Source organism: Astatotilapia calliptera, chromosome 6, assembly GCF_900246225.1.
Source record: "Astatotilapia calliptera chromosome 6, fAstCal1.2, whole genome shotgun sequence".
Taxonomy (NCBI): Eukaryota; Metazoa; Chordata; class Actinopteri; order Cichliformes; family Cichlidae; genus Astatotilapia; species Astatotilapia calliptera.
This window is the reverse complement of record NC_039307.1, coordinates 22,676,803-22,703,107: the sequence shown is the minus strand read 5'-3', so window position 1 is coordinate 22,703,107 and position 26,305 is coordinate 22,676,803. Positions and strand designations below refer to the sequence as shown.

Here is a 26,305-nt window from a genome sequence, read left to right as displayed (position 1 = left end):
AGAAGCTTCAAAATATTTTTAGATTCATTTGAAACAAGCTTTGAATTTAGTATCTGTGTTTGGTTTTGATTAATTATATAATTAAAATAATTCACCACTTGAAAGAAACTAACTGCAATAATAGTAACAGACTCTTATATTCAGATTCGAGCAGATATATACTACATAGTGTTTTAAAATACCTATACATTTATGGTGATTTGCTCATCATAATGTACCTTTAATTAGGGTTAATATAATAATAATCTCAGCAGAATGGTAAACCGGTTATGTAAGACTGCTGTTCTCTTTGAGGGGATGACCGTAAATGGAATTCAATCTAGTTTTGAAAGTGTGGTTTGCTGAAGTAAAGTAAAAAGGGATAACGCATCACTCGGTTAATCTTTAAGAAAACAGTGTTTATTATTAGAAGTAAAAAAACATATTAAGATCTTAAACTCTGTTGGAAAGCAAGTCAGGTATCACAGTATCTTTTTTGTGCTTATTTTTTGTTTATTTATACAGTCATGTGACAGTTTCTCCATTTATACTGTCAGGTGGGGAAAAAAGAGTTTTAACACAAAGCTATGCAGCCCTGTGAAGTTATCATGTTAAATGTTTTTGAAGGGTTGCCAGGAGAAAGCCTCTTCTTTCTAAAAAAAATAATAATAATAATTAAAAAAATATGGGGCAGCATGAAAAGGGGTTACCGACATTTTTATATGTAGTCCCCATTTTGGGAGGATCAAACAAATTGGACAAACTACTGTAATATAAATTACTTGGATACTGAAAATTCTTTACAGAATATAAAACTGTCAGTAATTTCTAAGCAGTTAATACAATAATTTTATTGAACCCTCTTTTAAAATCCACTTCGGTGGTATGTAGAGGAAAAAAAATGTTTTCCTAGAAATGCGTCACACTCACTTATGGTTCATTTTTGTGCTACTCAGCATACTCTTTGTTTCTTGTCTCCATTAAAACACAAACACTGAAGTCTTATGTGTCACTTGGTGTCACAGTTAGCGCTGGCAGACCGTGGGGATGTGGGGAAAGGAGGACCTAAATGCTGGACTCCATGTGGTGAACAGTGCATTTATTTACAGTGCAGTAAATATTCACACAAACAATCCCCATGCGTTCCCCTGACTCCCATGCCGTGTCTTCCTTAAATAGCTCCCCCGACAAGGCTGATCAGCAGCAGGTGTGTGGCAATGGTCTTCAGCTGTTGTATTGAAAAATGTTGTAATTAGGTTGGTTCTGCTGTAAAGGGAGCTCTTGCTTTTGGCTGCCAAATTTTCAGAGATGTTTTTATTTGTTATGTTCTCATCCAAGTTTTTATTGTGCAGATTGTAGCAGATCGGTTTAATCTTCCTATAGTTGATCTCATTTTTGTGGCTGGTTTTATCTTGGTGCAGTTGCTACATGAAGAAATCCTGTGTGACTGTATATTTCTTTGGGCTGTGTACATAATATGGTGCTAAAATATTAAGTTGCCTGTGGGTGTGATGTGTTTGTTATAAAATTTAAGCCCTGCCAGAGCTGATATCTTAGAACTTACTACCATTGTAAAATAAAACATTACAAAACCATCTGATTCCTTTGCATATTGCACTGCAGCTGCATTGTGGGATAAGAGTGCTTTCTTGAGAACTGAGATCAATTTTAGCTCACATTCTTGCTTTCTCTACTGTGAGTGCTAATTTTCAATTATAAATCCTGACTATTATAGCATTTGAATAAACATATCAGCCTTACAACTGATCAAAGCAAAGCCAGTGTTTGACTGAGTAACTGTATCGTACTGGGTACAGTTAAGTTACATTATTAATACATGTTTTTGGTATTCATTTTAATTATTAACATTGTGCTGGTGAATGTGTCTTTTATAGTGAGTGATACTCTACTTCACTTGACTTTTAGAGCATTTGTCCTCCCGGAGATACAGGAAGCACAGCAAAATGAAATTTGACAGCATTCTTGCAGAAATTAATGGATTTGGAAAATTCCAAATTGCTCTAGTCTTGATTCAGATCCTGTCTCGAATTACTTTGCCATGTCACTTTCTGCTGAATAATTTCATGGCAGCTGTTCCTTCGCATCACTGCAACATCGATGCTTTGGATACTGGAGCTGTCTTTGGAAATTTAACTTTAGATCAGAAATTAGCCGTTGGTATTCCAGCAGAGCGGGATGGGACTCCAAGCTCCTGTCAGATGTTTTCAGAGCCCCAATATGAATATCTGTTAGGTTCAAACAGCAGCAAAGGCTCATTTACTGTTCAGTGTCAAAATGGATGGGTATATGACAAAAGCACTTTCAAGTCTACTTTGGCAACAGAGGTAAGTGAGAATTAGTTATGTTGAACAGAGACATTTTACACAGTCATTTGGATTTTTTTTTAAAGAACAAATTTTCTTTTGCTAACATTAAGGATATAATTTTCTATCCATTTTATTATCTACAGAAAATAATCCAACTAGCTAAATGTAATTTCCCCAGGCATCATTCATTTAATTATTGTTTATTTTCCAGAAGACGCAACTGTAAAATCACATATTGTAATATTTTAACGATTATTTGCAGTGGGATCTCGTGTGCAGCAGAAAAGGTATGAACAAGGCAACTGCAACCATTTTCTTTATTGGTGTTATGGTTGGAGCCCCAGTTTTTGGGTTTCTCAGTGACAGGTAAGGGTTAAATGGTCAAAAATACTAGTTCTTCTCATATACACGCTACATTGTGAAATATTTTAAATCATTTTTTGCGATAATTTTGATGATTAAGGCACCGTAGAGGTGTAAAACCGTAAAGGGACCTCTGGCTAATACATCCGTGTCGGGCTCGTAGCCGAAAACTAGCTTTACTTCGTTGTCTGGGTCAACTTTGCTAGCAGAGACAGAGAGAGGCGTTGAAAGGCTCCAGCGGAACTTGTTGTTTCAGAGGAAAACACGAACACGGTGTACAGTCGTCTTAATAGCGTACTTACAACTGGGCTCGTCAGGCACTCTTCTTGGCTGCAGGGGTTATTATTAACAAGTTTCCCACGTGTGGGACTAATAAAGGTTATCTTATCTTATCTTATTATATTTACATGCTTCCATCTCCCGTTTCTGCTCGATGACAACTCGTACTTTTCCACTCTCCTTTTTCTCCTTCCCTTGCTCACAGACACATAACGGGTACGGCAGTCCATTCTCCCTGCAGCACGGACTAGCTGCCCAGGAGGCTACATTCTTTAGGGCGATGCCTGTAAGACTCTGCCTATTGCCTTCATATTAAATCATTTTAAAAAATATTTCTTCACGTCATTATGAGATGTGAGATTGAGACACAGGCATTTGAGCCTCTTAATGCGTGTTTTGTTTGGGTTTACACCGGCGTGGAATTACCAAAAATAGAGAGAGCATAGCCTAACATATGAAACAGGAAAGTACCGCCGTGTAATCCCTTTATTTCAACAAAGTAACTGTATTCTGAATACCACCTTTTTAAACGGTAACTGTAACGGAATACAGTTACTCGTATTTTGTATTTTAAATATGTAACTGCGGTAAATGTATTCCGTTACTCCCCAACACTGCAGACCTGTTTTATATACGCGCCGGATAGTTTTCTATATGGGATCACTGAAAAAAGTGCAGCCTTACCTAATATCAACCCTGTTACTCATTTTATATTAAGATTTAAAAATCTAGTTGGCATTGCTATGACGAATAACCTTCAGTAAAAGCAATAAATCACACAGCAATAGTACATTAGTGTAGTTGTAAAAAGCATGATAATATATTAAGTAATCCAAAGTATTCAGAATACATTACTCTCATTGAATAACGTAACGGAATACCTTACAAAATACATTTTGGGGCATGTATTCTGTAATCTGTAGTGGAATACATTTTTAAAGTAACCTTCCCAACACTGATAATATCACACATAACAAAAAAAATAAAGAAAAGAGGAAGACTTGAAATATTTCACATCACCTGTAATGGATATAGAACATGGTTGATTTAATTCAAAAATTTTACTGCTTTAAATGAAATTATATTCCATAATATTCCAGTTTTTTTAATGTACTAGTATATTCGACAAAATGACCAGAAATGTATTATTTTATTTTTATTTTCCAGGTCTGACTTGTTTCAATCTCTACCAGTACCATTACCAATGCCAACTTGGATACAGACATATATGTATATAACTGAAAAAAAAATAACAATAAGATCAATAAGAGAGATGTTGAAGTGTTGCAAAATTAAACCGTCTTGCGAATTATAAATATATTAGTGCTGTCAGCGTTAACGGCGCCGTGCTGCCCCACGCACGGGGCGATCCGTGCTAACTCGCTAAAGGAGATTTGCTGCGTTAATGCGGTTATGGCGCTAACATCATTTTAACGAGATTAACACTGACAGCACTAAAATATATACATGTGAGAGGTTTACCCCACAGCTGTGAGCACAGTCATTACTTCATGCTTTTTCTGTCCATGACCAGGTTTGGGCGACGTCCTCTTCTGCTCGTGTCTTATCTGGCATCCTTGATATTTGCAGTGCTGAGTGCATTCTCCACCTCGTATGTAATGTTTGTCATCTTGAGATTTTTTACGGGCATGTCACTCGCAGGAATAAGCATCATGGCCATTGTTTTGAGTAAGCAGGATATTGTTAAAGCTGTGCTAACCTATGACTGAGACATTATAGCCTGGTTCATGTTTACAGGCATATTCTGTTTCTCTTTCAAGAATTTGCACAATTTTTTTTATAAATTTTTTTTTTATATACTTGTGCTAATGTTTCTGCAGATGTTGAATGGTTTAGCATTGAACACAGGACTTTTTCTGGTGTGATCATAAGCCTGGATTGGACAATTGGGAACTGGATCCTGGTTGGCACTGCATATTTTGTAAACGAGTGGAGGAAGCTGATTCTAGCAGTTACCTCCCCCCTGATTCTGTCTATCATTGCTTGGAGGTATTTAAGTTTTATTTGCCGACTTTGCAAAGTATCCTTAATCTCATTGGATTTTGATCAGATGCTAAACTCACCATGTTTGTTGATTTAGGTGGCTTCCAGAGTCTGCTAGGTGGCTTGTAGCCAAAGGAAAGACAGATGCTGCTCATCATTACATAATGAAATGTGCCAAGATGAACAACAGATCCAAGTGCATGTCCACCATCACACCAGCGGTACATCTCAAAATGTTTTTGGGGTTTTTTTTATTAGCCGACAGTCTTACTGTAAAATAAGACAAAAAGGGGGCTTTGTAAATGAACATTCACATTATGTTTCCCTGACTTTCTCACAGACATTACTGGAATGTGCAGAAACTGAACATGGCGCTAAGAAGTACACTTTTGTAGATCTTTTCAGAACCCCAAATATTAGAAAACTTGCTATATACTCAGGAATGCTATGGTAAGTTTCGGTATAATGGTTTGGAGTTAGGAGATAGTTCAGCTTTTTGGGACAAGGCAAATTGATTTCTTCCAGATATTCATCATATGTGTGCATTTTCTACCAAACGCACTTTAAAAAGAGTTAACTGACTTTTCTCTGTGTGTGTGTTTGTGTGTGTATTTTTGCTATCTTAAGTGACAGTTATGGGTGGATTATTAAATAGACAAATGGGGCAAATTGTACTTGGGACAAAGATGTTAAAGCCTTTGAGCTATCTTACGGAAATAAAGCAATTGTTATTTTTATAGCTATCATTTTTGACACTGGGAAATTTACACAGCTTTTGATTTTGTTCTAGCATACAGTGTAAAAAATATTTTAAAAAAATATTTAAATGAGAGTTGCAATCATGTTTGGGGTTTCTTTGAGGAAATTTGTATTTACCCCTTTATTTATCAGCCTAAGTTTAAGTTTTTCTTCTCCCTCTTTTCTAGGTTTGGCGTTGCATTTACATACTATGGAATAACTCTGAATATCACAGGATTTGGACTGAACCCATACCTAACACAGTTCATATTTGCATCCATTGAAATGCCCATGAAGATTGGCGTCTATTACTTCCTGGAGAAAGTTGGGAGAAAGCATGGCCAGATGGGTTCCATGCTATTAACTGGTCTCTGTCTCTTCATCAACATCTTTGTTCCAAAAGGTCATTTCTCTTTCATTTCTCGTACATTTAGCGGTTTATTTCTGCCACCGAGAGTTGATATGAATGTATGCGTTCATTTCCGGTGGTAAGCAGGATCAATCTTTAGAAATTAAAAGATAGAGCATTGGTCTTGGGTGGATGTGTTCTCTCACCTGAAAATTTTCTCTCTCCTGTTCTCCTTAGATAAATGGACTGTTCGTACTGTTGTGGCAGTTCTTGGAAAATCTATGTCAGAGGCCTCGTTCACTATCATGTATCTTTACACAACTGAGCTTTACCCTACGGTCGTACGGTTAGTCCACAAAAAACGTTCTTCTGCCTTGCTTTGATTATTCATTTGAAAGGTTTATATTAACCTCAGTGGTTTGATCTTTTTAGACAAAATGGCTTAGGCTACACCTCATTTCTTGCACGACTTGGCGTGTCCATTTCTCCACTCATTGTACTATTGGAAGATCTGTGGCATCTCCTCCCTGCAGCCACTTACTGTGCAGTGGCAGTTGGAACTGGTTTAGTTGCTTCACTTCTGCCCGAAACATTAAACACCCGACTGCCAGAGTTCATCGAAGATATTGAGAAACCAAGGTAAAGAGAAGAGAGTGTTAAAGCATCACAGCATGCAATTCAGTATCCAAACTAAAGCTAAAAGATTAACCATTCACAGAAACTCCCCACGAAACAATAATCCAGTAAACTGCAGTTTACTGTTTATCAAAGTCCAAAATACACATTACATTCTATGTCCTGATGTCTGCATGTAAGGTCAAATGACTAACTGAAGTCTTATTTATATTGCAGGAGACAGTCACCAAGGAAGGAGATTCAATAAGAAAAACACAGTCATCAATAATAAGACTTATAATGATTGGATCTTAACTGATTTTTAAATAGTAAAGTTACCATGTTACAACTTCAAAGATCATCATTGTTGAAATGCTCAACAAGTGTCAATAAACGTAATGTTAACACCACTATTATTCACTTGTCATTCACTAGTCTTGTCATGTTTCACTGTATACAACACATTTCATTAGCAAATGAAAAGATAGGCTGGTATTGATAGTGAATCGATGGTGATGCTTACTTTACTTTATTGAGTTTATTTACTTCCATGCTTTATTGACTTCCACTTTCCATGCATGCTTTTTTTTTTAAATTAGGAAATTTCCATCCTACCATCCTCAGTATAAAGTAAATGTTTGGCCTGTTAGGTGCACACAAGTTATTGTTTTCCACCACCTTCAAATCTACTCTGGCTACAGAGGTGAGATTCAATATTTCCATTTAAAAAGCAGGAAATGAATACCAGTCCTAAATCAGCTAAAGTTCTTCTTTCGGCCATCCTCCCTTCATAGTGGGATCTGGTTTGTGATAAGACAAAAACTAACAGAAAAACACAGCTACCATTGTCTTCATTGGGGTCATGGTTGGAGCAGCAGTTTTTGACCATCTTACTGACAAAATAGGTTGAAGATGGACTCGAGGCAGGTTGTTCCTGGTGACTGGGATGTTCATGTTCTGCAGCATGTTTATCCATCTAGTTATATGATCCTTTCAAGCACCTTTGATGAAATTAAGAACTATTATTTTTAGTTTTCTATTATTATTATTATTATTATTGTTGTTGTTGTTGTTGTTGTTGTTGTTGTTATTATTATTATTATTATTATTATTATTATATTTTTGTTTTGTTTTTGCTTCTGTTTAGCTTTACTGGTTGTCTAAATATATTCTAATATTAGGCCATTTTTCAGGTCATGTGTGTTTTGGAAGTCGTGCAGCTATCGCAATATCCAGCTCAATACACAAACAGTATATAAGTTGATGTGAACAAACTAACAAAGAATAGAGATAAAATTATGTGTTAGTACACAGCATCATTTCATAGTAATTTTAATTCATGTCTAGTCTAGTTTCGTTTATTATATCAGTGCTATTACATCATTTTTTCACACTTTTTAGATACATGCAATAACCTTGTAAAAATGGCATACATTTCCATTGTTTATTTCTAAAAAGAATGAAGCACATTTCAAAGCAGCCTTAACTCTGTTCTACTTGTATGCTATATGTTACACCAGACTTGTTAGAATTATAGTTTCTACGTAATACAGCTTTTTGTCAGGTCATTCACATAACTGAAGAAGACTCTCCAGGTGGGTAAAGTCTGTACATAAGCATATTAGGTCATGATAGGTGCACTGCTACAAATGCCTACATGCCTGAGAATGATCTGTATGTCACAAGTAATTTGCATTATCACAAACTATTCATTGTCAGTTGGCCTTAGATTGTAACCAGTCATTCTCATTATAATTAATAACATGACTTCATGTCTGTATATGTGTGCAAGTGTCATTTGGGCAACTTTCACTGATTGAGTTGCTGAATAATTTATCAGTCTAGAAGAAAGAGGCCTACAAGCAGCTGGAAACAAACAAAATGTCAGCTCTGTATCAAGTTTTGTCAAAAGTGTATATGTAATTTTAGACCTTCTGTTCTGTGAGTTTGTTGAGAAGGGTTAGGGAATGTATGTATTCAGCCAATTACAGTAAAACCCAAAGCTATATACAAGCCCTGGTATCTGTCAATTTGTAAAAATATGAGCTAATTAAAAAAAAAAAAAAAAACCAAAAATACAAGGCATTAAATAATACAGATTTGAGGGTTTTTTTAAAATGAAAATTCTAGTTTGGCTTTATATCATTTAGGAAAAATATGATTTGTGGATATAAAATTATATAGTAGGTAATAGTTGGTAATTAAACTGTCTCAATAAATGACTGAAACATTAATGAGCTTTTGTTTCATATATCTCTGTTCACATTAAATTAAGAGGTCTCTTAGGCATCTTCTCTTGTAATATTTTTCAATAATCTTCAGGAATAGTTCTCCAGGCTTCTTGAAGGACATTTCAAGGCTTTTCCTTGGATGTTGGCTTCATTTATTTTATTTATTTATTTTTTAGAAAGAGGGGCAATACATATTAATGAACATTTTAACAAATGTAAATATGCCAGATTATAGCCTTGGGCTAATTTCCATCTGCAGACCCTCTGGTCTGCAGACCCTCTGGTCTGCAGACCCATTTTGTTTCATTCTCTGTTAATTCAGTTCAATATAGATTTATTTATATCACGCCAAATCACAACAACAGTTGCCTCAAGGCACCTTATACTGTAAAGTAAAGACCCTACAATAATACAAAGAAAAGAGAGAAAAACCCCAATAATCATATGACCCCCTGTTGATGAGCAAGCGATTTGGTAACAGTAGGAAGGAAAAACTCTTGAGTCAATTAAGACAGGAAATAAGGCATGCTGTGGGAGGAAGGCAGAGATTAATAATAATTCATGATTAAATGCAGAGTGGCATATAACACAGTAAAAAAGGTGAGTGAAGAAGAAACACTTCATCATGGGAATCTCCCAGCAGCCTAGACCTATTCTACCGAAACTAAGGGAGGATCCAGGGTCATCTGATCCAGCCCCGACTAAATGTTTTAGCAAAAAGGAAAGTTTTAAGCCTAATTTTAAAAGTGGAGATAGTGTCTGTCTCACGAATCCAAACTGGAAGCTGGTTCCATAGAAGAGGGGCCTGAAAACTGAAGGCTCTGCCTCCCACTCTACTTTTAAATACTGTAGGAACCACAAGTAAGCCTGCAGTCTAATGGGGTGAAACAGTACCATAAGGTCATTAAGATGTGATGGGGCAAGATTCTTCAAGACCTTGTATGTGAGGAGGAGGATTTTAAATTCAATTCTGGATTTAACAGGGAGCCAATGATTCAATATCAATATAGCAAAAATATGCTTTCTCTTTCTAGCCCCTGTCAGTACTCTTCCTTCAGTTTGGATCAACTGAAGTGTTTATCAGGACATCCTGATAATAACAAATTACAGTAGTCCCGTCTAGAAGTAACAAATGTATGAACTAGTTTTTCAGGGTCACTCTGAGACAGCATGTTTCTAATTTTAGAGCTATTGTGCAAAGAATGTGCTCCACATCATTTTTTCTCCTTGACCCAAACAAATTCACTTCTTAACTTTAAATTCTGGTTAAAAAATAGAAATGTTCTTAAAAGCTAGATCAACAGACATAAAGCTGTTACAGGTATTGACAAAAAGGGAAAAAAAGAATGACTTTTTCCCCACTGGAAATTTCTTGTATTAAACTCAGCCAATACACATTTGTTTAAACTTTGGACCTTGGTACTTTATGACTAAAGTTACAGCTTTCTTGGAAAATTATTTATTTACTTCTACGGTTCACTGAGTTCAGTTTATTTTGTTCATACTGCCTAACAACAAATTAACACATTGAACATCAGCTGACCGTTAACCAAGAACGCTTAATGGAATAAAAGCGGCTTGTGGCTCACTATGAAAATCTATTTTGTGCTCCTGAAGGTATTTGCTTCAGGTTATTCTCTAGTTTGTGTCTCTTTTGTTTTCCAAGATGAGGTTTGACAATGTGCTGGCAGAGATCAATGGCTTTGGAAGATTCCAACTAAGAACATTCCTCTTGTTAATAATTCCACGGCTGACTTTACCATTTAACTTCCTGCTGAATAATTTTATTACATTTATTCCCTCTCACCACTGTGATATCAGGTCTCAGAATAATGGAGGTGTTTTCAGGAATTTATCTTTGGAAGAGAGGCTCAATGTTAATATCCCTTTTGAGCAGGATGGGAGTTTGAGCTCCTGTCAGATGTTTGCAGAGCCTCAGTACCAACTGCTGTCAAACTCTTCCAACTTAACCTACATACCCACAATGCCATGCCAGAATGGTTGGATATATGACACCACCATCTTCAGATCTACTCTGGCTACAGAGGTGAGGATCAATATTTCCATTTAACAAGCAGGAAATTAATACCAGTTGTGAATTAGCCTATGTTTTCCTTTTGTCTCTGTTCCCTTTATAGTGGGATCTGGTTTGTGACAAGAAAAAAATGAACAGAGCCACGGCCACCATATTCTTTGTGGGGGTCATGTTAGGATCAGGAATATTTGGCTTCCTTAGTGACAGGTGAGTCCATGTCATCACCTTTAAAATCGAGCACAAACACACTGAATAATAAAATCAACTATGCTTAACATTTTTTTGTACAACTATGGTGACAAGTCTGTATTGATCTGGGTGTGCATTGCCAAATATTATGATGAGCCCTAGATAGCAAAGAACAAAATTGTATTGCCAAAAGTAATCATTCACAGGTACTTTGCAAGTAGGGTGGAGTAAGCCCCTCTATTAGGTGAGTTTGGATGCTTCCATAGAGGCCTCAAAGACAGAACAGTGGAGAACATCACTAAGGTCCTTTATCTAGAGTACTGTTTATATTTAAAACAACCTTTTTTGAAATACTTCAGGTCAGAGGGATTTCACTTTTTTCTTTATAAGAAATATTTCAATTATGTAAAAGTACACTATACTGACAAGGCATTAAGCCCACCCAAACATTACCCATACAGGAACTGCCCAAAAGGCAAAGCCGTAAAGTTCCAGCTCCAGGTTGATGCTGGAGAAAGTTTGGATCTCTGCAGTTCTTCTATCAATAGTGTCCCTTTTTTTCATGTGCTATGGCCCTCAGCACTTGGTGCTCTGGAACCTTGTGTGGTGTGTGGTCACTTCACGGCTGACTTGTTGCAACAGTGGCATCCCATTACATCACACTCAAAATCAAAGAGGTCTTCTGAATGCCCCCTTCATTCACAAATGTTTGAAAAGGCAGACCGCATGGCTAGGTCTGCCTTTTTTTAACATCTGTGACAATGGGACCAGAATTATTTTAACGTTTTTTTATTTTCTCATTAATTTTTATTTTATTTCATTTTGACATTTAGTTTTTAATTCAATGTATTTTCAGTTAGTTTCTACAGAGGATTTTTTTTTGTTTCAGTTTAGTTTGTCTTGTTGGAAAATGTTTAGTTTTAGTCTTTTTAATTATTACTACATGGTTGGTATAAGCCAAAGGCAAGATTTAGGATAGCCATTGCAGGTAGTACAATTAAAATTACACAATTTTTTGAAAGCAGTTGACTCACAGTCTTGTAGACATCCAGAGTCTTAATAAAAAATGTCCATCAATACCTCATTGGTATGTAATAAAGGTTTTGCCAAATTAAGAAATACTGAAACAAATATTATTTCCTTACTTCCCTCCTTTATTTTATTTTAGTTATTTTTCCAAGTGCAAAGGATTTTTTTTTTTGTTTTTCCATTTTTTTTTCAAAAGTCTAACATTTATTTTGATTTTAGTGAGCTAAAAAAAACATTCAACTTCAAAAATTAGGAGAAAATAAATTGTTCTTAACAGTTGTAATCTAGGCTTTTTTTCATTTAAGTGTTCCGTAGATTATTTGACTGTAATTTTTTAAAAATTTGTTTTACAGGTTTGGCCGGAAAAAAACACTTCTGTTGTCTTACATGGCAAGTTTCATTTTTGGGATTGCGACCGCTTTGTCCTATAATTTCCTAATGTTTGCCACAATGAGATTTTGTACTGGACTCGGACTCTCTGGAATTAGTATAAGCTCCTTCGTCCTCTGTGAGTTGCCTGTCATTCACATCGAACAAAAAATAAATGAAACATCACACTGACACAATTAAATTTTTTTGAGATGATGCCCATACAGGTGTGGTTTGCTCAAAATCCTTATTTTTATCAGTAACCTCAATCAGTGTCATTATTAATAAAAAAAAATACATAAAATTCCTCCACATAGGTCTTGAATGGGTGGAAATCAGGCATCGGACTACAGTGGCTGTTTTAATGAGCTTGGACTGGAGTGTTGGTTGTGTTATTCTACCTGGAGTGGCCTATTTGATCAATGATTGGAGATTCCTGACTGCTGCTGTAATCTCCCCACTGTTTCCAGCTATGCTCTGTTGGTGGTAAAGACAAATTAATATCATTATTCAGTTTTCATGCAGGGAAAACTAGTTCCTGTCTTTCTAAAAGTATTTAAAAGACCTTCTAAACCTTCTCATTGCTCTTTCTCATAGGTGGCTCCCTGAGTCTGCCAGGTGGCTGATGAGTAATGGAAAAACGGATGACGCTCATTTTTACCTGAGTAGATGTGCAACAGTTAACGGCAGAGAGGATGTCATGGCTGACTTAAAACCTGAGGTACAACATTTTCATTATCAGCTAACTTCAAGACAGAACTGTACACTTCACAGCTCCTTTCTCTGAATAAAGTTTCCTTTTTACTCTACAGGTTCTGTCTACAGTAATACTTGTAGAAGATGAAAACAGAAAGTATTCCTATTTGGACCTCGTGAAGACACCCAAAATGAGAAGGCGCGCTCTACTTAGTGGCATTGTGTGGTATTTATCTTGAACATTTAAAACATTATACATAAGTATATAAACTATTTGCTCATTAGTACATATTTAATGGTTAAAACTGTGGACAAAGGTGTCCATGTCCGTGATTGGGAGGTTCATTGAATAATTATTAATAACCGAGAAATGCATATTTGATCTTCAACCTTAGAAGATCCACCTTTAAAATTTGGAGACAGCTGTCTATATCCATGATAGGGATGCACCAGTATGTTTATTCAGTCCAAAAATTAAAACAATGCCCAGTTAGGGCCTTGCATTGTTAAGGCCCACTTGCCCACGATGTGGGCGATCGTGGCTCAAGAGTTGGGCATTCGTCTTGTAATCGGAAGGTTGCCGGTTCGAGCCCCCGGCTCCGACAGTCTCGGTCGCTGTGTCCTTGGGCAAGCCACTTCACCCGTTGCCTTCTGGTGGTGGTCAGCGGGCCCGGTGGCGCCAGTGTCCGGCAGCCTCGTCTCTGTCAGTGCGCCCCAGGGTGGCTGTGGCTACACTGTAGCTTGCCATCACCAGTGTGTGAATGTGTGTGTGAATGGGTGGATGACCGTGTATAGTGTAAAGCGCTATACAAATATTTACCAGTGTCTCTTAGCTACAACCAGTAAACTTGGCTGAAATGGTGGCATTATCCCCCAGGTTAAAACCACTGGCCGTTATGATGGCAAAAACGGAACTGTAGAAAGCCAGATGTTGATGTTGTTTTCTTCTTCTCTGAGGTGCATTTAGAAAAAGTAAAAAATATCACCACCATAATTTTGTATTAAGGAAATTTACAGCTACATTGAGAACATATATTCCAAAGACAACACTACATCTAAATTATTTCTGGAGTCTTCGTTTTTGAGCAATTCAGCTCTTGAAGTTATTAAACCTCAGCCTAGTTGGTTAGCTCAGTGGCAGAAGCACTGTGCCCCCACCCCTCCTTACCTACTCCACCTTTTGCTGGAAAGTCTAACAAGGACATCCAGGCAACCTTCAAAAGGTCAACAGCAAAATTGCGTCGAAAACATTGGCCCAAATCTCATGTCTAAACAAATTTTTAACTAGACTAGACTAGATTAAACTGCCAAGAACAGGTTATTCAACATCATGTTTGCTGAACTCTAACACTGTTTCGATAACAATGGTTTTACTATTATCCATGTCAGATACCAGGTAGCTAATGAGAAACTACTGTTCTTTGGGGCAACTGTTTAACTTTAAAATGACAAAAGTCTGGTCTTGCTCGCAGGTTTGGAGTGGCCTTCGCTTATTACGGGATCAGCTTGAATATCAGCGGATTTGGTGTGAACATTTATCTCACACAGTTCATCTATGGTGTCATAGAGATTCCAGCCAAAGGATTCGTCTTTTTCACCGTAGACAAAATAGGTCGAAGGTGGAATCAAGCCGGGATGCTCATTTTGACTGGGCTGCTTATATTCAGCAGTGTGTTTATCCATGCAGGTATATGATCCATTCAAATGTGTAGATGTATTCATTTTAGTTTATTAGCTTACTTTCTAGTATTATATTATTTGTCACATGCACCAAGCCATGATTCTTTGACCAGACTGACAAAGACTACACATAATTCACTCTTGTTCTGGAGTAGTTTTGCATGATTCAAGCTGCTAGTTCATAAAAATTCATTGTTCTAGTCTTGGCGCAGCCCAGTTCATCCAGTGTCTGAAGTAAACCATGTTAGCTCCTCTTCAATGTAGTTCTTCCCGTGAAACGGTTTTCTTTAAACAGTAGATTGTTGAATTAGTAATTACCCCCATATCTGACATAATAAATTAGAAACAAAACATCTAAGATGTTCAGTGTTTAGTCTGAAGGTTGAACTTTTAGCTCATTATAATTAGTTGAATATGGGATGACCCCATTATCTGTATGAGCTAAGTTAAATGTCCTTATGCGTTTGTAGTATTTAATCTTCTAATAAATTCAGTGAAAAGTCTTAACTAGAACACAAGGTGAATTATAGTGTTTTCTTTTCAGATAGGGGGGATCTTCGGACAGCTGTGGGAGCTTTGGGCAAGATGTTTTCAGAGGGCTCTTTTACAATCGTTTTTCTGTACACAACGGAGCTTTATCCCACAGTAATGAGGTCAGTAAAATGCACATTGTCTTTTATTTTGCTGCCTGATAATCAGAGCACAACATTTGTTTTATTTTTTCTTCTTTTTGTAATTCAGGCAAAATGGATTGGGATACTGTTCCTTTATGGCCCGTGTAGGTGTGGCTGTATCCCCCTTGATCATGCTCCTTGAAGACGTGTGGGTGAATCTGCCAAGTTTTGTTTTTTCCCTGGTGGCTTTAGGCTCCGGACTGTCAGCTTCTTTGCTCCCTGAGACGTACAATGTGCGTTTGCCGGAGACTATTGAGGACGTGGAACAGACAACGTACTGCGCTTTAATGTAGAAAAATCATCCAAACATGAGACATTATAAACATTGTAAAATGTATATAAAATTATGTACATTTTAAAATGAAAATGTCTTTTGTATTTCAGAAGACGATCAGTCTCCGCCTCTGATGAGAAATCTCCTGCCTGTGCGTTTTTGTCAGTGCAATCAAAATCCCCATAGGACTACACTAAATCACCACAGCAACTTGATGGGAGCAAACAGTTTAAACATATGTAAAACAGTGTCTTTTACACATGTTCAATCCATGTTGAATATGAAATCATTTTACCTCCTCGTGGGGGAAATATCCAAATTTAGCTGTAGTAGAATTCTTATTTGTTGTTGCAGAGGGTACAAATGCAGTGCCTTTCACATGTGTGATCTAAGTACATACCGCTGTGTAGCTATAAATTTATAAAAAACACAAATACCTCAGTCCTTTCATTAGATTGAGTATGTTAGGAAACTTGAGCTAATGAAGAAGCACGGTTTGTTAGATTCAGTTATATATTTTTTGCTCTAAATCTGATTGTCTTGTGAGTCATACGTCTGTGTTCTTTAGTAAAAATAAATCTAAATAAATCTTGAAACCCAATTTCAAATACTGTATGACATATTTGTGTTTGAGGTGTTGATTTTATGCTCGATAAATGAGGAGATCCACAGTTATTATAAATTAAATTCTATCTATAAGTGCAAGAGCGAGTGTGGTAACTTGCTGTAAACAGAGACAAACTGATACAGGGAGTGCAGAATTATTAGGCAAGTTGTATTTTTGAGGAATAATTTTATTATTGAACAACAACCATGTTCTCAGTGAACCCAAAAAACTCATTAATATCTAAGCTGAATGTTTTTGGAAGTAGTTTTTAGTTTGTTTTTAGTTTTAGCTATTTTAGGGGGATATCTGTGTGTGCAGGTGACTATTACTGTGCATAATTATTAGGCAACTCAACAAATCAATCATCTGCAGCTCAACGTGGCAAAGACCAAGGAACTGATCGTGGACTTCAGGAAGACCAGGAAACACTTGACCCCTGTTTCAATTCAGGGGGTCAGTGTTGACATTGTGGAGGACTATAAATACCTTGGAGTACACATTGACAATAAACTGGACTGGGCTAAAAACACCACAGCACTTTACAGGAAGGGCCAGAGTCGTCTCTATTTTTTGAGGCGACTGAGGTCCTTCAACATCTGCCAGAAAATGCTGAGGATTTTCTATGAGTCTGTTGTGGCCAGTGCGATCCTCTATGCTGTTGCATGCTGGGGGAGCAGGCTGAGGGTCGCAGATGCCAACAGACTTAATAAACTGATCCGTAAGGCCAGCAATGTTGTGGGGATGGAGCTGGACTCCCTCAAGGTGGTGTCGGAGAGGCGGATGCTGTCCAAGATAAAGACAATGTTGGATAACACCTCCCACCCACTCCATGACATGTTGGTCAGTCACAGGAGCTCGTTCAGTGAGAGACTGAGATTACCGAAAAGCACCACTGAACGACACAGGAAATCATTCCTGCCTGTGGTTATCTCCCTGTACAACGCATCCACTTAACACACTGTTTGCTGCTACAACTACACATGTTTCTTTTCCAAATATTTATTTATAAGTGACTTATGTATGTATGTATGTATATATATGTATATATTGTACTATTCTTAGTTAGCGTATTGTCTGTCTTGTCTTAATGTTGGTTTAAAATGGAGCACTGTAACAAAAAATAATTTCCCCCAGGGATCAATAAAGTATTCTGATTCTGATTCTGATTTCAATTATTTATTTTTACCAGTGAAACCAATATAACATTTCCACATCCACAAATATACATTTCTGACATTCAAAAACAAAACAAAAACAAATCAGCGACCAATATAGCCACCTTTCTTTGCAAGGACACTCAAAAGCCTGCCATCCATGGATTCTGTCAGTGTTTTGATCTGTTCACCATCAACATTGCGTGCAGCAGCAACCACAGCCTCCCAGACACTGTTCAGAGAGGTGTACTGTTTTCCCTCCTTGTAAATCTCACATTTGATGATGGACCACAGGTTCTCAATGGGGTTCAGATCAGGTGAACAAGGTGGCCATGTCATTAGTTTTTCTTCTTTTATACCCTTTCTTGCCAGCCACGCTGTGGAGTACTTGGACGCGTGTGATGGAGCATTGTCCTGCATGAAAATCATGTTTTTCTTGAAGGATGCAGACTTCTTCCTGTATCACTGCTTGAAGAAGGTGTCTTCCAGAAACTGGCAGTAGGACTGGGAGTTGAGCTTGACTCCATCCTCAAGCCGAAAAGGCCCCACAAGCTCATCTTTGATGATACCAGCCCAAACCAGTACTCCACCTCCACCTTGCTGGTGTCTGAGTCGGACTGGAGCTCTCTGCCCTTTACCAATCCAGCCACGGGCCCATCCATCTGGCCCATCAAGACTCACTCTCATTTCATCAGTCCATAAAACCTTAGAAAAATCAGTCTTGAGATATTTCTTGGCCCAGTCTTGACGTTTCAGCTTGTGTGTCTTGTTCAGTGGTGGTCGTCTTTCAGCCTTTCTTACCTTGGCCATGTCTCTGAGTATTGCACACCTTGTGCTTTTGGGCACTCCAGTGATGTTGCAGCTCTGAAATATGGCCAAACTGGTGGCAAGTGGCATCTTGGCAGCTGCACGCTTGACTTTTCTCAGTTCATGGACAGTTATTTTGCGCCTTGGTTTTTCCACACGCTTCTTGCGACCCTGTTGACTATTTTGAATGAAACGCTTGATTGTTCGATGATCACGCTTCAGAAGCTTTGCAATTTTGAGACTGCTGCATCCCTCTGCAAGATATCTCACTATTTTTGACTTTTCTGAGCTTGTCAAGTCCTTCTTTTGACCCATTTTGCCAAAGGAAAGGACGTTGCCTAATAATTATGCACACCTGATATAGGGTGTTGATGTCATTAGACCACACCCCTTCTCATTACAGAGATGCACATCACCTAATATGCTTAATTGGTAGTAGGCTTTCGAGCCTATAAAGCTTGGAGTAAGACAACATGCATGAAGAGGATGATGTGGACAAAATACTCATTTGCCTAATAATTCTGCACTCCCTGTACATGATAGCTGCCATGAATCCTGTGGTTTAAAATACAATAGGAATAACCACATTTCTATTGCTCTGACAAACTGCCCTTTGACCTTAAAGATCTGCATATAAGACAAACACATCAGTCCTACAGCACTAAATAATAAAAACACACAAGATTTAAAATTTCCTCATTCCTCAATATATGGACAAAAGTGTGTCTTTTGCCACAACTCCTAATCTTTGAATTCAGATGTTTTCACCAGTTGCCACAGGTGTGTAAAATCAAGAACCTAGCCATGTGGCCTGTTTTTAAAAAGATGACCTTGGTCTTTCCTCCTAGATTTTCCATGATCAGCTGTAAGCGGCATTATTGTAAAGTGGAAGCGTTTACGAACTGCAGCAACTCACAGCCATAAAGTGGCAGACCATGTAAAGGTACAGAGCAGGGTCACCAAGTTGGCATAAAAATCACCTGCACTCTGTGGTTGACTCAGCAGCTGCAGAGCTCCAAACCTCCACTGGCATTATCATCAGCACAAAAACTGCAGCAGCTCCTGTATGTGGCCCACATTTGCCACATTTTGCTACAGTTTGAATTTACTTCAAATCACCTTAAAAGTTTCAGATGTTGCCAGCAAGAGCCGGTCATACCATACGGTGTAATTTATTAGGTGACATTTTGGTTTAAAAATATACCGGTATATATGCTATTATTTGGCGTGCCTTCAACAGATCACAGTATTACCTCATAGAACTTTAGTCTTAGTGCACTGATCAGTCCTAACTGCTGCTGGTCCCTTACAAAATAAGAAACAGAGATGCTATTAAAAAAAAGATAAAATGATGTAATAGAGCTTGATGTCTTTAAAATGCTTTCCATCAGCTTTTTTCATTTATTCCTATTGTTTTTGCTCATGTCCTGCTGTAACAGGACTTTGAACCCTGTCTCACATTTTTGTAACAGCAATAGCCTTTTTTTTCATTGCTACTTTTGCTATTTTGTTATATTATTATAAGGAAATAAATAAAAAGTGGTCAAAAACCACTAAATGCAAATTGTCTTTTTCCCATGTTTGCCCATAAATTTCCACTGAATCGCAGTTTCTTTATTATTGATGAGTCATTCCGCTGTGTCAACAATGGAGAGCCTGCAGTAGACTAGAGCGAGCTTCTATTTACAGTCACATAGATAAACATTAGTTAACTTGTTAAGACAGGTAAAACACTGACTTATTACAGATAGTCCAGAAGCAAATCAAACAAAGATTTGCTAGTTTTGGATATAGGCTACAAGCAACTGAGGACTTTCCTTTTCTTTTTAACCTTAAAGGAAGACATTTCGTTTACAGCAGGAGGCCACAATGAAGTTTGAGAATGTTCTTGCTGATATTAACGGATTTGGAAGATTTCAGATAATGATCATTGTGATCAGTTTCATCGGCCGCTTCACTCTGCCTTGCCACTTCATGCTCAACAATTTCATTGCAGCTGTTCCCTCTCATCACTGTGACATCAGCTCTCTGGATGATGTGGGTATTTTTATGAATTTATCCCAGACAGAGAGGCTTCTTGTTACTATTCCAGTTCAGCAGGATGGGACTCCAAGCTCCTGTCAGATGTTCCAGGAGCCTCAATATCATCTGCTATTTAACACTTCCCACATCACTGATGCGCGTAAAGTGCCGTGCCAGAATGGATGGGTGTACGATAACACTACTTTCAAGTCTACTCTGACCTCAGAGGTGATTCTTTTGTACTTTTTTTTCTATTGTGAAATAAATTAAAATGTATTTGTTCCTAATTATTAAATAATCCCACAACCAAATGTAGAATAGCATCTTTTTTTTCTTTGTACAAGTGGGACTTGGTGTGTGATAGAAGAGGGAAAAACAAAGCAACTGCTACCATCTTCTTTGTTGGAGTCATGTTTGGAGCGATGGCCTTTGGCAGCCTGAGCGACAGGTATCAGCGATTTCCAGTGTTCCAGCTACTGAAAAAAACAAAACAAAGATTGAGACTTTCTGATTTTTCCATAGGTATGGCAGAAGGATCATGCTGCTGGTATCATACGTGTCTGGGATGGTGTTTGCTGTTGCAAGCGCCTTTTCTACTTCCTACGTGATGTTCATGGTCCTGAGGTTCCTTACTGGCTTCTGCATCACAGGCATCGTCATCGTTTCAGCAGTCCTCAGTGATTATTTCATTTCATCATCTAAACATACACTGTATCCGTTCTTATATCAGCTTCACTTCAGAAGCCACAGAGGAGAAAATATATAATACTATTTCAATGCCATGTTGACTGCTGTGAGCAAGCTTTAAATGTAATCGCAAAAAAAATCTTAAATCTATTTTTTTTTTCTAGAACAGAGGAGCTTTGCACACATTGATTACACGTAACAGGTCATGATAGCAGGCAGTGTTTAGTCAGTAGCAATGTTCCCTCTAATTTTTCATGTGTCTAAGCAAACGCACAAACTCCCTGAGCGGTCCCTTGGACCACTGTGAGCGACATCAGACGTGTGCACTGTGGTCACGCCGGCATCTAATCCATCCAAGTTACATGGTTTATTAAAATAATCAAATTACAGCATTTATGTTAGACTATTTTTAATTAACTGCTTTAGCACACTTACAATGAAATTATTTAAAAAGAAATCTTGTTCATGATCTGTGTAGTATGTTAAAACTATTGGAAGTAAAAATAACTTGAACTCCAATTTTGAAAACACAACTTTCTAAAAAAATTTTTTTATAAAGCTCTGACTTGTATTATGAGTCTGAGTCTGTGGTCTGGGAGAGAGTCCTGTAACTCTCTGTCTGCAAAATACAGTATATAATGACCAATGTTGGGCAATTAATTATATAGTTACTTCTTCAAAAAAGTAACTGAGTTATGCAAACAACAACATTTTTTGCTGCTGTTTACCTAAAAATGCAGCCAAGGCGTTTTTTTAAATAAACATTTCAAGCTATTTACAGAACAATCAGCTGTTCTGCATCAAATTTGATGCCACACAAATTATTTGTGCCACTCCAAAACATAATTTCTGTCCACTATGAGATAAAGGAGCCTGATTCCTGCAGGCCTGACAACAGGAGATGTATCACTCCTGTAACACCTGTAACATTCAGCAGTCGCCTCATTGTTCTGACACACACAACAAAACTATTGACTACACTACACACTAACTACACAAGATTTGCGCTAAACGTCGCAAATCTCTCACATCTCAAAACACCGCCGTCACTCCTAAAACTTCCCCCTTCCTAAACAACTGTTGCCATATCATTTTTTGATTGGTCGACATGGTACATTTTTCCACCAATGGGAAAGGGTGGGGTTTTTTCGTTTTCCTTATAAAACGCTGTTTTTACCGTTTCTTCCCGCAGTAAGTATAAACAACGATAGTATTCAGGAAGAAAACCAAACATTGCATTTTTTTTAATCACAATTCTGGTTTTACGTGGCCTATCAACACGATTTAAAAACTGGTATAAAGTCCACACTTTTTCCGTCAATTGTTCTGTCTGTCCTGCTCACATCTCCAATGGTTGTCCACGTTGTCATTAATGTGGCTTCACTTCACATCAGCCACGCCGCTTTGCTGGCTAAAACACCGGTGTCGGCACATAAGGACGCTGTCATAGCCTGTCAATAACGTTGATTAGCTGCGTATATATGAATGTGAATCGCATTATTGGCTGGACTATGGGATAAGGTAGCATCGTTCTAATCCCATACGGGAGCAGACAGTCACTCACTAACTAACACTGCAAAACAGAATTGTTAAAGTATTAATTTTAATTTCAATTCAGGTCAGATTTTTTTTCTGTGCGCAACGCAGATTTACTGTGCGCAGACACCGTGCCAGCAGTGCGCAATTGCGCACGCGTGCAGCTTAGAGGGAACATTGGTCAGTAGTCCTGTGAACTTTTGACTTGCAGTACGAGTAGTGCCGTATGCTTAGTAATGTAATTTAAAAATGAGAAAAAAAAAAAGATCAAAATGAGCTGCTGCAGACGCCTGTTCAGCTTCAACTCTGTGGGGGGGACGCAGAGAGAGCACACTGTATTGCAAATGTTTGCATAAAAGACAGAAACTCGTTCCCAAATTACAGTATTATATTGCATTATAGAGGATAGAGGCACCCACTCTCTTTTAGCTTGTGTGCGCGCAACAACATTTTTTCAGCTCATGTAAAAGTTCTTTGAATTGTGTCCCCTCTAAGGCTGCTGATAAGCATCATACTAAAAGCTTTCTTTAATTAAGCTACTTAAGAAATGAATCGACTGCTTGTTTATTTCAGGTGTGGAGTGGGTGGACATTGAACACAGGAAGATTGTGGGAGTGATCGACAGTTTATCCTGGACGTTTGGAAATACAGTGTTTTCACTTATTGCCTATTTTGTGAATGATTGGAGGAGGCTGATAATCAGTGTTACATTACCTTTGATCTTGGCCATCTTCACTTGGAGGTATGACTAAGGCATGTTATCAAACAGAGGCTCATTTCAGTACACTTTAATCGCTTTCACCTGGAAGTCTGTAACTGGTTAACATCCAGCATCGATCTAGTCATGCATGAGTTGAAGGACAAACACAGATTAAAAATATTTTGCGCACCGATTTAATAACATAATACTAATGTTGTAATAGTAAAATTTTAAGCACCCCAATTTCTGCCTTTTACAACAAAGCTTAATTTAGAAAATTTAAGCATTGAAATAATTTGATGATTCCTCCGTAACTAAACACTTGCTTGCCACTGCATATATGAAACAAAAAATGGCATGCATATCCTTGCTTGTCCTTGTCCTGATAGATTAGTTATGAAATTAGTTATGAAATTTTAACAAAACTCTGGGATTGTGGCCTTCAAGGGAAGTGATTTTGGGTAAGTGTAGACACTTGACTCTTGAAGGAAGAATAATTAACTGAATACAAAGACTACGTATCTGATGCTTTACAAAACTTGGGACTCAAGGATAAACTGAATAGATCTTGGTGGTCAAAGGTCAAGCTCCCTGAAACCTCACAAGTGAAGTTTTGAACTCCTGAAAACTGACAAAACTTGACAAAAATTTAAAATGAAGCAGTGTGATGACCACAGGGACAGTGAACTGATAAATTTTAGCTGAACCATAATTCTTTATAGTCTGTGACATTTAGATTCTGAATGTATGGTTTCTTCTTATTATCATCCATGTTTGAACCATTGTCTGTTGTCATGGCTTCTGCAATCTGTTTTATTAAAACCAGCTTCATTGGTCAACTATTAGCTCAAAATCTTCTATCAAGTCTTCACTATGTCTCTCAATCTGAACAGATATTTGAGATTTGTTTTTATTTTAAATGCTGCATTGCAATAGGCCTACATATGGGTTAAAAATGATAATAATAATAATTCCCCCCTAACATTAGGTGGATGCCAGAGTCAGCTAGGTGGCTGATTGCCAATGGAAAGCTGGAGCAAGCTCAGATGTATCTGAAAAACTGTGCCAACATGAATCGGACAGAAGAGTCGATCCACACACTGGAAATAGAGGTTTGTAAGCTCCAGATGGTTAAGTCAAGGGAGCCAAGTAGAGTCCATTATGGTGTTATTATAGGCACTAATTACACACAAAGAAGGTGAACAAAGGCACTAAAGAATACAGTGTATTCTTATTTAAATGTAATCGTAGGTTTTGTTCTGATCTTCACAGCATTGTTGCAAATGGAAGCTTGCCCTCAAATGGCTTTGAATTCTTTCAGACACTATCCACCATTGTTACGACGGAGAAACGAGATCGAACCTACTCTTACCTCGACCTGATTCGGACACCTGAGATGAGGAAACTGGCCCTGCGTACTGGTATATTATGGTCTGCATTCCCAGGGCTTTACAGTGTATTGAATCTTGTGTATAAATTGTAAACCAACAGATTGTTCACTAACGAGCCGCTTCCTTCTCCGTCCCTAGGTTTTGCGTTGCAACTACATTTTACGGCATCAGCTTCAAGATCACAGGTTTCGGGCTCAACATCTATCTCACTCAGTTTACCTATGCATTAATTGAACTTCCTGCCAAGCTGGCAGTCCTCTACTTACTGGAAAAGATAGGCAGGCGACACACTATGGTGGGAACTTTGCTGATGGCTGCCATTTGTCTTGGAATCAATATTGTGATACCAAAAGGTAGGCACTTCTTGATCACAGGCTTGATCTAAGATTTGGGTTGTTTTAAAAAAATATTTTTCAAGAAGACACTGCTGTCACTACCAACTTAGGGAATGGTGGTAATGTTGTATGTTTTACAGCTTTGAAATAAACTACATGTGATAAATCAAAAGAAAATGGAAAATCAAAAAGAAATGAGGGATCACTCAATATTGTTGCACAGTATTTTAAATCCTTTTTTTCCTTTTTGTACCGTTACACTAACACACCATCTTCGTTTGTGTTCAAATTTGGCGGTAATCGTGATTCTGATGCTCTTTGTAGAAATGTCGGTCGCCACGACTGTGGTAGCCATCATTGGAAAAGGGTTTTCTTCAGCATCCTTTGCCACTCTAGTGCTATACAGCTCTGAGCTGTACCCGACTGTAGTAAGGTAACTCTACACGCCTAATTCCAATCTTCTGCTTTTGAATAAACTCTTCAGGACATCGCTTTTTCTGCAAGATCCTCTGATTAAGACTAATATGTTTATGTTTTCAGGCAGAATGGTATGGGTTACAACTCGTTCATGGCTCGGTTTGGCGTAGCTGTGGCTCCTATGATCCTCTTACTGGATGAGGTCTGGACGGAGCTGCCACAGGTCATCTTTTGCTTTGTGGCTGTACTCGGGGGAATAGTAGCAAGGACCCTTTCAGAGACCCGCAACAGGTGCCTGCCAGAGACCATAGAAGACATTGAACAGAAGCAGTAGTAAAGAATCTCTGACATGAACTCGTTCGGCCCGTCAGATATTCTACAGCCAAAGTGCAGTCTATTCTGTGAACTCAAGTGCAGTTTACTCTAGAAACTGCATAACTTTAAAGGATTTCAAATAACCAAATCAAATAATTACACTACCACTACTACTATGATTGCATAAAGCAGCAGTTTCATTAAAATGCGCACAACTTTTACATTTTTCTGTTTTAGTCCTACTAATGTCTACTTTGAGAACCATTTCCAGGTGAGAAATTATTGTTAGTGTTATATTTCCAATAAACTGAGTTTCATTAAATCTGTTACATTTTACTTTCCTTTTGTTCCTAAAAAAATATATTGTGGCCGAGTCGAAGTCCAAACCGTTTATTGGATTTTCCCAGAATTTCTAAAGTCATGTTATGCATAAACATAACGCTGCACTGAAGTAGATCATTCTTTTTTAAACAGCAGGTGTTCAAGTACTGATTCACTTTACC

At 37.8% G+C, this 26,305-nt stretch overlaps 3 protein-coding genes across 3 annotated transcripts; all 3 read left to right on the top strand.

Moving 5' to 3' along the window:
* Positions 1 to 1,943: 1,943 nt before the first annotated feature.
* LOC113023300 (solute carrier family 22 member 7-like) lies at positions 1,944 to 7,002 on the top strand. The gene is made up of 10 exons (XM_026169324.1): positions 1,944 to 2,324; positions 2,569 to 2,672; positions 4,483 to 4,637; positions 4,790 to 4,958; positions 5,050 to 5,173; positions 5,293 to 5,402; positions 5,879 to 6,093; positions 6,277 to 6,385; positions 6,472 to 6,678; positions 6,892 to 7,002. The coding sequence occupies exons 1-10, from the start codon at positions 1,944 to 1,946 to the stop codon at positions 6,920 to 6,922; spliced, it is 1,605 nt and encodes a 534-aa protein (XP_026025109.1). The 3' UTR covers positions 6,923 to 7,002.
* Positions 7,003 to 10,551: 3,549 nt separating this feature from the next.
* LOC113023299 (solute carrier family 22 member 7-like) lies at positions 10,552 to 16,075 on the top strand. Its single transcript, XM_026169323.1, has 10 exons — positions 10,552 to 10,932; positions 11,024 to 11,127; positions 12,492 to 12,646; positions 12,825 to 12,993; positions 13,105 to 13,228; positions 13,320 to 13,429; positions 14,676 to 14,890; positions 15,428 to 15,536; positions 15,625 to 15,831; positions 15,942 to 16,075. The coding sequence occupies exons 1-10, from the start codon at positions 10,552 to 10,554 to the stop codon at positions 16,015 to 16,017; spliced, it is 1,650 nt and encodes a 549-aa protein (XP_026025108.1). The 3' UTR covers positions 16,018 to 16,075.
* A 4,193-nt stretch (positions 16,076 to 20,268) lies between these two features.
* LOC113024242 (solute carrier family 22 member 7-like) lies at positions 20,269 to 26,007 on the top strand. Its single transcript, XM_026171127.1, has 9 exons — positions 20,269 to 20,649; positions 20,766 to 20,869; positions 20,944 to 21,098; positions 23,218 to 23,386; positions 24,333 to 24,456; positions 24,666 to 24,775; positions 24,874 to 25,088; positions 25,395 to 25,503; positions 25,611 to 26,007. Exons 1-9 carry the CDS (start codon positions 20,269 to 20,271, stop codon positions 25,819 to 25,821), a joined length of 1,578 nt encoding a protein of 525 aa, XP_026026912.1. The 3' UTR covers positions 25,822 to 26,007.
* Positions 26,008 to 26,305: the final 298 nt, after the last annotated feature.